This window comes from Rhinolophus sinicus, chromosome 15, assembly GCF_057876585.1.
Source record: "Rhinolophus sinicus isolate RSI-liver-muscle chromosome 15, RSI-T2T, whole genome shotgun sequence".
Classification (NCBI taxonomy): Eukaryota; Metazoa; Chordata; class Mammalia; order Chiroptera; family Rhinolophidae; genus Rhinolophus; species Rhinolophus sinicus.
The window spans coordinates 104,364,034-104,378,414 of NC_142515.1; the positions used below are offsets into that span (position 1 = coordinate 104,364,034).

The window sequence follows — 14,381 nt, forward strand, 5'->3', positions numbered from 1 at the left end:
GGACATTGATGGGGCAATTGACAAAAAATTTGTGTAAGATTGGCTCTAGATTATTTAATAAATCTTAGGTTGGTTAATTTCCTGGTTTTGATCTTTTTTTTTTTTTTTTTTTTTTTTTTTTTGTAACTGTGGTTCTATGAGATGTTAACACTTGGGGAAGCTGGGTGAAGGGTACACAGGAATTCCTTGTACTATTTTTTGGAACATTTTGTAAGCCTGAAAGTATTTCAAAATGAAGTTAAGCCACAACAGCAACAGAAAGTAATTCAACTCAGCTGACGAACTAATAAGACTTTCATGCTTTTACTTGAGATGTTTCTTTTGATTGGTTAGGGATGGTTTTCTTTGCTTCCTAAATCTCCACTGTGATCTGGATAGCTGAGGTTTCTTATTAAGGGATTTTGGGATAAAGTGAGGTGTTGCCGGATTGGATTGCAACTACACTTTGAAAGGTTTTGTTTAATTAATTAATTTACTTATTTATTTTTGTGCAGAGCTGTAATTACATCTTTGGGTTTCCAATGGCTCTCCAGGTTATTTGAGCTTTACTGCTGTAGCCATCAGAACCCCTAGCTGGAAACTTAGCTCTGTAATTAACTTACCAGTTTGGTTCTGTTTTTATGTTCTGAATTCAGGTTAGTCCCATGGATTCTTTTGCTATGTGTTGTATATTACTGACAACTTGTTGGTTGTCTCTTAGGATAAGCTGATTTTTGTATAAAAATATTTTATTTAAAATTGAAATATCTTACTAAATATCTTATTTTTCTCTCAGAAAAGACAGTCTGGAGTTTTTGTATATATAATGAATAAATAAACTTACACTGGTATAAGCACCAATGGTAATCTTTCATTGGGTAATAATTAGAATGGAGGAAATTAATACATTGGGAAATGTTTCTGTTAGCAGGAGCAGTGTTAACATATGACTCAATAGATTCTTAAGTCTAGAAGAAACTTGACGAGGCTGTTCTGACCAGTGTGGGAGAGGAAGAGACCATGGACTTGGGAGTCAGAAGACCTAGTTTTGCATCTCAGTAATGATCACTGCTAATTATTGTGTTTTGAACAGGTCATTTAACTTTTCTGAGCCTTAAATTTCTCATCTGTAAAACTGGAATAATAATAACATCTTTCAAAGTCATTGTGAGAATTCAATGAAGTGGCATGCAGTGTACCAAGGCCAATGGGGGCATTTCATATATCCTGGCTTTGTTCTGACTTCCAGCTAGGTTTATAACTAAGCCGTCTGCAACTGATGAGAACCTGCTTTGCTTATCAAGTCCTATAAAAAGATGATAGCATATGTCGGTAACCTCTACCAGTATCTCACAAATCTTTTTGTTGGGAAGCTTCTCCATATCTCTTACTCCAAAGAAATTATTTTCTTTTATGTGTTAGCCACATAAGCTCTTACTCCAAAATCTGTTAGACAAATGTCACTCATTTGCTGGACTTTCCGTGTTCTTATCTGAAATCATTTGACACAAATAAAGTATTAAATTTATTTTAGAAGAAAATCTTTTAAAAAAAAAATTAAAGTTTGTCTTTTATGAGACAACGGGACAGGAACATGTACAGATAATTGGAAGGAAGCATTTCCATGTACAGTTTTCTTTCAAGTTTTAGGTTTGAATTGCCATTTGATCCTCTGAAGAGAGACCAATTGTTCCTAAAGCTCCAGTCATTTGTTCCTGTTTCACTCTAGTTTCCAAAGTACTTTCATTTATTCTTAAAATTTCAGGTTATGTAAGTGACTGTCATTGTTTTTAGAAATTACATACACTGAAGTGTTCAGAGCAGAAGGAGCATGTCTGCAACTGACTCTCAGATGGTTAAGGAAGAAATAATATATGTGTATATATGTTATATGTATATACATGTTTATATGGGGGAGGGGGAGAAATGATATTGCAGTCGTGGCAATGTTAACAGTTGGTGAATTTGGGTGATGGGAGTTCTTTGTACTTTTCTTATAACTTTTCTCTAAATTTGAAACTATCTTAAAATTATATTGGATTGAGTTATATTCCTGTACGCTGAGATGTAAGCGAGTGGCAGTTTTGGAGGGAGGGAGGTTACAAGCACCTGGGGAGGCATAAAAAAAAAAGTAATAAGTGTGTAATTCAGTAAATAGTAACTCACTGGCAAAAAAATTAGTTGTTTCTTTAATTTAACCTTTTTTTTCCTTAGCCAGAACAGAATTCTTTTTTTTTTGTAGACGGGCCTGTATAGATAGAGAGTAAGCGGCTGCTGTATCAAAGCAGAAAAAACTACTTGGAAGCAAAATCAGATGATAAAAAGTAAAGAATTAAAAAATATATATGTTTATAAGACATATACAAGGATAAGCAAAATGTATAAGGCAGAAATATGATGACTTTAAAAATTATCCAGTATTCAGGTAATCTCTCTTCTACCTGAGAGATACGAGTCAGTTTTCTACAATTAGCACTCTCCCCTACTAGTTAATAGATATTAATTGATCCTTTATTTTAAATTGCTATTTGATTTCATAATTAATATTTCATATTATTAATAAAAATTTACATGATTATTATAATTTTGCCCTTCAAAAAGAACCTTCTAAACTAAAGAAAATTTTTTAACCCTCTCCCTTTTCTTTCATGTCAACGATAACATTTCTTTGGGGAACTCAGAAGCCAGCCAAAGGTAAGAGATTTGGTGTATTATGCAATGCTTGTAAAGATCTTATGTGCATATTTTGAAGTACTGGTAAGTTTCTTCTCAAAAGTATTTTCTCTCAATCATTTTTGTAAAAGTAATGTAGGCTGTCCGCCTGTTCATAAATGCGAAGCCATTTATTGGCATAAGAGGGACTGGAGGTTTATGGAAAAACTGTATTTGTACTTTGACCAATTCTGGCCAGTCTCCTTCCTGGCAGCTACAACACAGATTCCTTTTGTGCTCTGCTTTTCACCATGGACTGGCTCGAAACTGGTTGTTCCAAACTGTGGTCAGAACTGTGCTAGGCAGGCGCATCCATGTTGCTCCCGAGACAGCTGGGGACACATTCTTGGGCCAATAGAAACCTACCCTGGCCCACAGCTTCCTCAGGGGACCAGGCTTCCATCTTCGATTTGAACCCAGATTCTAAAGAAACTTCAGTGGGGTGCTTTGGTGCCTGTATCTCTTAGGGAATTTATAGGTGTGCCAGTGTGGGCACAGGGCTGTATTTTTGAAATGACCATTCTCTGAAGTTACTTGGAACTTTCCAGGAAATTCAGATTTTTATCTACATTCTTGGAGTTTTGTTTTTGCTTAGCGCCTGCGGTTGAATTGTAATTTCATTCTCTATTATTGTTGCTAAAATATGTTCTAGACATGGCTGTTTGGGACCCTGAATGATTAAAAGAAATAGTTTAATGTGGCACTCATTTCTTTAAATATGTAAAACTGATTTTATTAGTTTTATCTCATCTTTTCTGTGAAAAGGTGCTGGATTATTTTTATTTTCTTATTTTTTGATGGAGCAGGGGCTGGAGATTACAGTAAAGATGTGAGGAAACATCACATGACTATTTAAAAACTATTCATGTTTTATGTAATTCACCTGTATCTTAATGGTTAGAGAAAATGTGTTGACATAAAAACTATGGAAGGACCAATAATACCACTTTATTAATATAGTGGTTACCTCTAATGAGTGGTATGCTTGGTGAATGGGAGACCTTTATTTTTTACTTTATGCTACTGTGTTATTTGACTTTGTTACAATGAATGTGTTTCTTGTCTGTTACTTGAAAAAAATTTTATATTTTAAAATTTTAAGGAAAAATATTTAGAAAGAAAACGGCTTGTCTGCTTTAGGAAATCTCTGGCTGGAAGATCCCTATAATAATTTATAAAATTGCTGAAACTTAAGGGGATCATGAAGACTAAGTGTTCATTAGTTTTCAGCTTTGTACCAGGCTGTGGGGCTTTCATGTAATTGGGGGAGAGAGCTAATCTAGGCTAGTGATGGAAGCCTCTTGCTGAGCAGAATCCTGGCTCAAAGGCTGGGTTCAACTCCCAGCTCCCCTTCCTGCTAGCCACCAAGTTCTTAACTTCTTTGTACCTCAATGGCCTTTGTACCTCAGTGGCTGAGCATGGAGTATCAGCTATTGGGATAGTTAGTTTAATGATAGCTTCTCTACTGGAATTGAGAATAAGACATGCAGTTGTTGGGTGGCTGGTTAGCTCAGCTGGTTAGAGCGCGGTGCTCTTAACAATGAGGTCACTGGTTCGATCCCCGCATGGGCCAGTGTGAGCTGCACCCTCCACAACTAGATTGAAACAACTACTTGACTTGGAACTGATGGGTCCTGGAAAAACACACTTAAATAAATAAAAGTGTGTAAAAAAAGAAAAAAAGATAAAACAAATGCGGTTGTCTAAGAAATCCCTAAATTAAAAAGACAAAGATGAGGGGAAAGAAACCCATAATAATGGAGAGAGGAGTGCCATTTAGAAGCCGCATCTTTGATAAGTGTACATGCATGGTGATGGGATGGTTGAAGTGAGAGCTCAGCTCCCAAGAAAGAATTGGGGTGATTTCTGCTTCACCTTACTAAGAACAGAATTAAATAAAACTATCAGAGATGAGAGTTGAAAGCTAGAACAGAAGAAACTTAATTTGAGCTTCACATTTCATTTCATCTCACCCTGATGAAATGATTCTCACCAGGGCTGATGAATATAGTTTGAAAAGCAGCCCTACCCGAAAGGTTGATACACAGTCCTTTGGGACTGCCTTCTAGCTTCCTTCTTCTTTTCCTCCTCACCCTGTTAGAGAATGTCTAACATAGTGAGCCACCACCATTACTGATAGATGTATGTGTAGCTTTGGGCAAATGTTGAAGCTTAGTATGGCAGCTGGGTGGTAGCTTCCGGACTTCAGCACTCCTGCCTCTTGGGTGTTGTCAGCCACTGGGCTTCTGCTTGCCTTTCTGGCATAACTTCTCCATCACCTGGCCCATCCCAGGGGACACATGCCTCCCCTGCTTGCTGTTTTGCACCAAGGTATGGGTATTCTGATCCTACCCAGCGTTGAAGGTGTTTTTAACCAGTCATCCTGTTGGTTGCCCCAGGGTCTTCTCTTGTTTATTTCCTTGTTCTGGTCCACTCCCAGAACTGCTCCGTGCAGCCATCTCCTTTCGCGCTGTTAGGGTTGTGGTCTTGCTGTGGCCCCCACCCCAATCCCCATCAGTCTCGTTGGAACTGTTTTTCAGGGATTCTCAAGTTCTGATCTAGGTACAAGCACGCAATTTTGGTTTCCAAAACTTGCTCTCCTTTCCCCCTTTCTTTCCCCTTTTGGCCCTTTCTCTCCCTCCCACCATCATTTTGAGTTAATTTCAGGTGGGATGGAAGATATAGACATGCATATTTAATTTACCATCCTAATCTCATTTCTTTTGTTAAAAAAGTGAACTTTAGACCTCTGGTCCGGATGGCCTTGTAAGTTCACACAAAATTCTCCTGCCAACTCCAAACTCACAGCAGGGACAGGTGAAATATTTTAAAATGTTAAAATCATGTCATCATATTTGAAAATGACATATGTAACTTTGGGGACTAATAGCAAGTTGGGGCTGAAGCAGCGTATTTTCTGTGCCTTGGAATCAGAGGTGGGTTCTTGAAGAGGACTAGGAGTGTAACTCTTGCAGATTAAAGGGGGTCCTGATGTATGGATGAGGGCTGAAGGAGCTCACCATGTGAAGACTGAGTTTGGGTGCAGTTCCACCATGAATGAAGGTTTACAAAAAGATTTTGGCCACCAACATTGCACTAATGTTTGTGTAAATAGCAGGGAGTAGAGACACTGGGGCTTTGGGAATACCAAAATCTGGGCTTCAGTAGCTGGGAGTGGCAACGTAACTAGTCATGTAAAGGTAGCCAAAGGGAGAGGGAAATAACAAGCAATCACGTAAACCATAAAACACAAACTCTCAATTCAGACGCAGTTGCAAGGCACAAGAGGAAAACTGTCATCAGGAAGTGAGGCAACAAACTCCAAAAGTTGGAGAGTTTGAAATAAAAGCTGTAATTAATTAAAAAACCAATTACACTTAAAATCCTTAGAGAGACTAAATTATAAAACATGAAATCCAAAAACTGAAAATAACTTTTAAAAGATCACAAAACGTATAAAGTAGTAACCGTAACAGAGCAAAACAAATCACCTGTGATATTCCACCAACTGGCATTAACCACTATCAATATTTCCAATGTACATTCTTTCTACTTTTTATCTATATAGATATTTGTACAAACATGGGATCATGGTCCAGACTTACATAACATTTACATTAATACATTAATATGTGAACATTTTCTTATTAGTCTTCTATAGTCTTAAAGTTATATAATATCACACTTGGGTGTGTTAAATTTAAAGAATCTGCTATTTTACTGCTATTTTCAACATGTTGTAATCATCTTTACATTTTATTCTCTTAAAAATGTGTTTGTTTTCTCTAACAAGGAAAGGAAAAATAGAGAGAGTACATAAAAGCCTAAAGAGGAGAACAAAAAAACACTAATTTTATGCAGAAATACACTTTATGTATATGTGTTACTGTGTGATATGTGTATATAATACACATCATATTGTACATATTGTTTTGTAACCTCCCCCTTTTCATTTAACATTTTGAAGTTTTCCATGTAAAATAAAACTTTCTATCATCTATAGAGTGCTTAGTTGTGCATTGTAAGGCTACGATAAATAATTTAATCTTCATTGCGGGGCAGTAAATTTTTTTTATTTCACTATTATAAACAATGTTATCAATGTTATAAGTATGTTAAGGTTTTATTCTTATTACACACTATTATTTTTATTTTCAACAGGTGTTTGCATATGATCATTGTTTCTGGTCTATGGATGAATCTGTCAAAGAAAAGTATGCAGGTAAGATTACAGTATCCTCTTAACTACTGATAATATAGCAAAGGTGTTTTAATATTTTTTCCATAAAGTATCATTGTATTATTTTGTGTAACTTTAAAAACTATATAGAGAAATTCCTCCCATCTTTGCTATTAGGGTTTTTACATTGCCTGGGAAAGGGGAGAGTCCCAGTGTGCTGTTCTTGGTGTACGATGATGAAGTTAGATCAGTAGAGTACATGGGTGAGGTTATCTTACTCACACGCATCCCCAGGCCTTCCATGGCCCCAAGAGCACACAGTAGCTATGTAGATTCCCTTAAATGTCTGTTATGTGGTCTAGAGAGGCAGCTTGGTGTAGTGAAGGAAGAGTCAAGGAGAAAAGGAAACCTTGAATTTAACCAAGGTTCTACTCCTGACTGCCTTTGTGACTTGAAGTAAATCACTTAAGCTTTCAGTGTTCTGTGTTCTCTCTTTAAAGGAAGAGGGAACCTACTGTGTTCTCTCTAAAGTTGCTCTGGAATTCTATTACTCTCTTACTCTCCTCAATGATGACTGTCTCAAGCCACTTTTCACCGCAAGTTTAGGACAATAGTGACAACCTTTTATTTCCTCCATCCATAACTACTTACGACCCCTGTTTCTAAGCAATCTCTTTTAAATACGGAATGTCATATGGTATTGGCTTTTGTCGGGAGAGATTGTACTACAGCTGTTTCAAAAAGTTAAGGGTAATTAGGTTTAGCTGGTCCAGTGATGACTTTAAGGGATGCGTTAGTATGGGAAGTATGATGATATACTAATCTGGTAAATTAACTAGAAAGTAAGAAGACATAATGGAGTGCTACTGATAGCATTTAAAACATAACAAACATAATAGCCGCCAGTTCTTACATATTTTATTTGAAGTGTGTCCAGATCCCAATTCCAGTTTGTGATGGGGAGGGGTTTCCCCACCACCATCACCACCACCAAGCAATGCTGCGGACACCAGGTGGGAGTCCTACAATTCAACTCAGTTCTGGTGCTGTCTACCTAGAGATAGCGTCCACAGGTTCCACAGGTTAAGGGCTCAGTCCTACAAGACTGGCTCCCACCCTCCCACCTCCACTTCAGAAACCAGTCGCAAGTCCAGATTGCTACCTGTGCTTCTGACCAACTGGCTAGAAATCACAGGTTCCCACGACCTCCTCCTGGGATTGGGTTCCTACTAGACTGCCAGTTTATTATAAAAAGATATAACTCAGGCTTATAACTACAGATGGAAGAGAAGGTATGAGGAAAGGGTGTGTAGCTTCCATGCCTTCGCACTACTCTCCCCAAATCTACCTATGTTCACCAACCTGGAAGCTCTCTGCATTCCTTTCGAGTTTTTTGTGGAGGCCTCATTACATAGGTATAATTGATTAAATTGCCCATTGATGATTGATTCAACCCCCAGGCCCTCTTCCCTCCCCAGAGGTCAGGAGGTGGGACAGAACGTTCCAACCCTCTAATCACATGATTGATTCTCCTGGCAACCAGCCACCATCCATCGGTGCAATCCAAAAGTCACCTCATTAATAACAAAAGACATATTTATAACTCTCAACACTAAGGAAATTCCAAGAGTTTGGGAGCTGTGAACCAGGAACTGTGGACGAAGACCAAGTATATCTTTTTTATAAATCATAGTGTTGTCGCAATATTCAAGACTCAGATGTTGAATGACTTGTTAAGGTCACGTTTGATTACTGGTGTATTTAATTTAGACTGTGGAGGAGCATTTGACCCTATTATTTATGTCCATGATTGAAAGCTAGAATAAATTTCCAAGATTTCCACCTTCTCTTAGCTGTAGACCTTACACTGTAGAGCCTGTAATTTAAAATTGTCATTGAGGGGGAAAAAAAAAAAAGAGTCCCTGGAGAATTCTAGTCACCAAAGACCACTGATTCCAAACGTTTGGCTACAGAAGCAAAACAAGCCATCTGTGAATTTAATCACAATTATATTTTTTTATGAAGAGGATTGAAATTTAGTTCCAGAGCAATGTTTTCTGCCTGGTAAGACCATTTGTACCATACCAGCGTGTTTTAAAAATAAATGTTTCCAAATGAAGAAAAAGTATCATTGAGGAAAAGGAGAGAGAATTAATATAAATGATTATTTTGAACTCTAGTAACCACTGAATAAAGCATTGGCTAAGTGGTGTATAGTTAATTTCAGGTTCACCTAGGTCCCAAATATAAATTTTGGATATTTATAATCACTGTTTATAAAATCAGCAGTGCATTATTAGCTTTTTGCATTGCAGAAGACTTTTGGTCAGTGTTTATTAATTCAACATCATATTATCAGGAACATTTTACTGATTTTCTCGTATGTGCTAACTAGAAATAACCTGAAGAGCATAAGCCTTTGGAAGTATTCATCAAGTTTAAAAATCTTGTTTGGAGATAAACGAGCTGGAAAAAAAAGTGCCTTTTTGCGGCTTTTGGTTTTTTTTTAATTGTTCATATGTAGCTTTGGCTTAAACCATCCTTTTTCTCTTTCTCTCTTTTAGGTCAAGATGATGTTTTCAAGTGCCTTGGGGAGAATATTCTTCAAAATGCTTTTGATGGCTACAATGCATGTATTTTTGCCTATGGACAGACTGGTAATGTTTGTTTTTTAAGCTTCAATAATACATGATTTCTTTAAGCTTTAAGGATCAGAACAGAAAAATACCAAAAACAAATTACGTATTGCTAGCATCGGATCAGTTATGATTGATAGGGAGCATTTTGACTTCTGTACCTCTGTGGTCAACAGGGAAAAAAACTCTATTTAAAGTGAAGGAGTCACTTTTTTAAGGGCATATTATATAGCTTATTTTTCATGGAAAAATGCTTATGATATTTTTAAGAGGCAGCGTGTGTGGTGTGGGTATACGAGCAAGAAAGGAAAAAGAATTATACTTAAGATTGGACTATGAGTGATTTAATTTTTTTTCTTTCTCTTTTCCTGTGTTTTCTAAATTATCTTTGGTGAATATGTATTCTTGATGTAATAGAGAAAATAATTTTGTAGTAGAAAAAGATTACTGTTTGGTTTCTGTACTTTTGCCAAAGGGTGGTAAGTTCCTTTGCTCTGGGCCTGTAGGGATGACATAGATTTTTCGTGGTTTGGTTAGTGGTTGGGAGCAGACACAATAGTATTGCTCATATGGATCTTCCCAGTTAATTTTAGGACGCTATTCAGACTCACTATGTTTCAGTTGTTTTAGGTAACTTTTTTTTTTTTAAGTATGAAGATGGTTAAAGTTTTTGTTTTCTTCCTAAAGGATATTTATTTTTGACTTTTTACATGTGCAGTAGGAAAGCTTCTCTGTCAGTCTCCTATTTATATTTGGGTATATTTTTATTTTGGGCATTTTGCTCAATGCTAATAATTTATTACGAGCACTAGAAAGAGGATTTTGTGTTTAAACTTCTCAAAATGACAGTAATAGCTGTGATTTTCATTTTTTAGGATCTGGAAAATCTTACACCATGATGGGCACAGCTGACCAACCTGGATTAATTCCAAGACTTTGCAGTGGACTCTTTGAACGGACTCAAAAAGAGGAAAATGAAGAGCAAAGTTTTAAAGTAGAAGTGTCTTATATGGAAATTTATAACGAAAAAGTCAGAGACCTTCTTGATCCCAAAGGGTAAATGGCTTTAAGACTCTAAATGTTACAGTGTTATGGACGAAAACAAACTTAATAAATTGGCTTAAGTGAAATTCTTTATATTGAACTCTACTAGAGAGTTATTTATCTAGTTATTGTCTTTGTGATTTTATCTAGTTACTGTTTTTGTGATTTCTTGTCAGTTACACTGAGTGACTTCCTGCAGCCAGTTCCGGGCTTTTGAACTTTGGGCAGTTGGGGCTGGGGAGTGTGGTTGAGCTGCATGTTTGGTCATTCTGTCTTTCTCACATAACATCCAAAACTACAAATAAAAGTTACATAATGAAAAGTAAGTTACTTAGTATCAGGATAACTGGTATCCTTAATCAAATAGGTTTGTTTTTTTTTTAAACCAAGAAATTTCAGGCAGAAATCAGGTGTTTGCAGGCTGTGAAGTGAGAGAGACATAATTAGAGATATAAAACCTGGACTTTAGCGTAGTTAATTTTACAGATTCCCAGAAGGGGAAAAGGCCCATTTAGTGGCATAGAGTATGAAAGAGAAATGGCTCTGAAGCATTAGAAAGCCTTAAAAAATGCTGTTCTCACTCTACAGTCATATCTGGACATATTGAGGAAGATAAGAGGTATCTAAGGAAATGTATTCATTGCACAGAGTTCTTTGACTTCAGATTTTAAGAAAGTGCAATAACAGAGAGAAGGAAACATAATAATCACATCCTGTGACTTACTGACGTAAAAACAGTGTTCAGAAGTGATCCCCTAAACTTACCAGGGGATCACTTCATAAGGTATATAAATGTCTAACCGCTATGCTGTACACCTTGGACTAATATAATATTGACTGTCAACTGTAATTGGAAGAAAAACGTATTCAGAAGGACAAAGAGCCAAATGAGCTGAGACTTACAGAAGGTGTGGAGGACAATGAGCGGACACTGGTTATGTTTGGATGAGGAAGATGATCAAGGAAAGATGGTCTTTAGGGGTAGTGAACCATAGTAAATCAACACTCCATCAAAATGAGTATCTTTGCCCAGAGGAGAAGGGAGGAGTCCACAGAAGGTGCTTGGTGAATTTTGTGCTGAGTAGTAGTTAGTTCACAGAGAAGTTAGATGAGAACCATTCAAGCACAGGGGATAGCTTGAGCCAAAGCATGGAGGTATTAAGAACTCACTTGTTTGGAGAATGACCCAGCTGTCCAGTGTGGCTGGAGGGCAGTATGCATGGAAGTCAAAACGGGGAACAAAAGGAGACCAGGGGTAGAAAGATATGGCTTAAGTACCCACATCTTGCTCTGTGTTGTGCCCTTGTACATTTATGGCAGATAGTACGCATTCAATAAGTGTTAGCTGTTGTCATTGTTGTCTCCCCCATGAAAGTTTCTTGAGGTTTTTGTAGTGTTTTCTGAAGAGTTGAAGTAAACAGAGTAAAAACTGTAAAAGTGATCTCTTTCCAAAGGGGAAAGACTATTTGAAAGAACTTCGTTTTGTTATTCAGGTACTAATTTTATCAAGTCAGCATGTACTGTGTATCCTAATGTAATTATGTTATTTTACTCAGGAGAGATAAGTATACATTATCTTTAAGATAAAGGGAAAAAGGGAAAGGAAAACGTTAGACTATATCTTTAAGTCAGAGCTAACTTAAATAATTGTTCTTTATGTACAGTATCTTTATGCACAGTTTTATTGCAATAAGTAAAGTTTTTAGTGGTTGATCCTAGGGTACTGAAAAATTCCAGATCGTTAGAAAATATTAAGTTACATAAAATAAGAATCACTTGTAATCTTACCATCAACAAATATTCTTACATTATGATGTTTTTATTTTTTAAAGAGCTTTTTGAGATGTAGTTCACATGACATACAATCAACAAATATTCTTAATATTTTTGGTTGATATCACTAAGTATGCTATATGTTCTATGTTTTTGGTAGATGTTCTATGTTTTTGGTAGATGTCCTTTACTGGGTTTATCAGTTCCTTGTTTGCTAAGAGGCTTATTTATTTTAATCATGAGGAAGTATTTAATTTTATTGAATACTTTTTCCTACATTTATTAAAATGGTCATGTGTATTCCCCCCCCCCCCCTTTAGTCTATTGATGTGGTAAAGGCCATGAATCTTTTTCCAGTGTTAAAAAAAACCTTGGCAACCCTGAGATAAGACCAAGTTTAAGTTTTTAAATCATCAGATTATTACTTGTCATTTTTTGTTTGTTTGTCTTTATTCATGATCGAGATTAGTCTGTAATTTTCCTTTCCTGCACAGTTAACATTTATTGGGTTTCTGCTCTTTGTACCACATTCTGTGAAATGACAAGTAGATTGTTTGTATTTATTTGACTCTGCATTCTTTTTGGTAGTAAATAGACATCCCACAGTGTACCCTTTTGAGTGATGTGATATTTTACCACATTATGAAGTTTTTGTTAGCAGTCAGGATTTTAAATTTCGATTTAAATTCTTGTGGGATCAAGTCGGTTGGTTTAATTTATTTGGGATTTTTGTTGAATTCAGTATGTATTTTATTGAGTACAATTGAGTCCTTTAAAAATCAGGTTATTGTTTAAAAATTGTTTCTTTGTTTTTAATGAACAGAAGCCGTCAGACATTAAAAGTCAGAGAACACAGTGTGCTGGGACCCTATGTGGATGGACTTTCTAAATTGGCTGTCGCAAGCTATAAGGTAACATATCCTTTGTGTAAATGAATTGGGTTCAGTGTAGCAGTTTTTTTGTTTAATTTGTGACTTTTTTTTGGAATTAAGAAAAATTACAGTAGTAGATCACTTAAATCACTTTGTTTTACAAAAATATTTACTTAAAAAACTATATATGGCTGTCAGGACAGTTTAATTTTGAGAGAAGATGTACATATTTGCAAGGCACACCTGTTCATCTATTGTGAGATACATTTTTTCATATTTTACAAGCTCTAAAATTGTGATGTGCTTTCTATTACATTTTAAAATGATAAAAGGCAGGCTTTTTCTTCTTAGTACACAGAATAATTTAGTTGATTTAATGAAATAAAATATATGAGTTGAGTAGGTGGAATTCCAAGCCTGTTTCTAACTTGAGAGAGTTGATCATTGGCCTTTAGTTAGTTCATTTTCAAGCTTCACGGTTGTGCTTTGTGAATCCCTCAGGCTTTGTGCATTGGGGAGATGGGGGTGTGGTGACATGCTGTGATGTAATGTACATTGAATTAAGAGTCAGAGAATGTTGATCTAGTGACATTTAATTCGCTTCTGTGACTTCTGTATGAGTCCGGATCATTTACTCTACCTCGCAAGCCTCTTTGTCCTAATTTTAAAAATAGAAATTAGTTTTATTGTCTTGATTATCTTATGACATAGGTTCCTTTGTTCATTAATTAATTCTATGATTTGGTCAATAATGCTTCATTTAGTAAACACGTATTGGGCACCTGTCATGTGCCAGACATTGTGCTAGGTGCTGAGGATATAACAAGTGAATGAAATGGTCCATTACCTCCAGATGGGTACAGATGTTATAAAAGTATTATACAACAACAGGTTTTTTTTTTGTAGTTATTGACATTTTATTCATTAAAAAAAATATTTAGCATAGTTTTAAGTGCAGTGTTAGATGCATGTTCAGGATTCATTGTCATTTGCATATGTAGGTGTCTGGGGATGGTGGTGTCTGGGAAGGCTTCCTGGAGATCAAATGGGATAATGCATGTGAAAAGTCTTTGAAAACTCTAGAATATTTATATAAATGTTAGGTATTGTTGGTACTTTAATAATGATCGTTTGAGGGTATATTTATGCAACATTGGAGAGAGATCAAGATATTTCTGAGAGCTC

At 36.1% G+C, this 14,381-nt stretch overlaps 1 protein-coding gene across 2 annotated transcripts in view; it reads left to right on the forward strand.

The window, feature by feature from the left end:
- The window catches only part of KIF13B (kinesin family member 13B), a 170,617-nt gene that overhangs the window by 45,877 nt on the left and 110,359 nt on the right, over positions 1-14,381 (forward strand). For both annotated transcript variants that reach the window (XM_074338346.2, XM_074338347.2), the window contains exons 3-7: positions 2,661-2,673; positions 6,853-6,913; positions 9,436-9,528; positions 10,383-10,563; positions 13,148-13,235. In XM_074338346.2, coding sequence (XP_074194447.2) covers positions 2,661-2,673; positions 6,853-6,913; positions 9,436-9,528; positions 10,383-10,563; positions 13,148-13,235 — 436 coding nt within the window. The remainder of the gene's footprint in view (positions 1-2,660; positions 2,674-6,852; positions 6,914-9,435; positions 9,529-10,382; positions 10,564-13,147; positions 13,236-14,381) is intronic.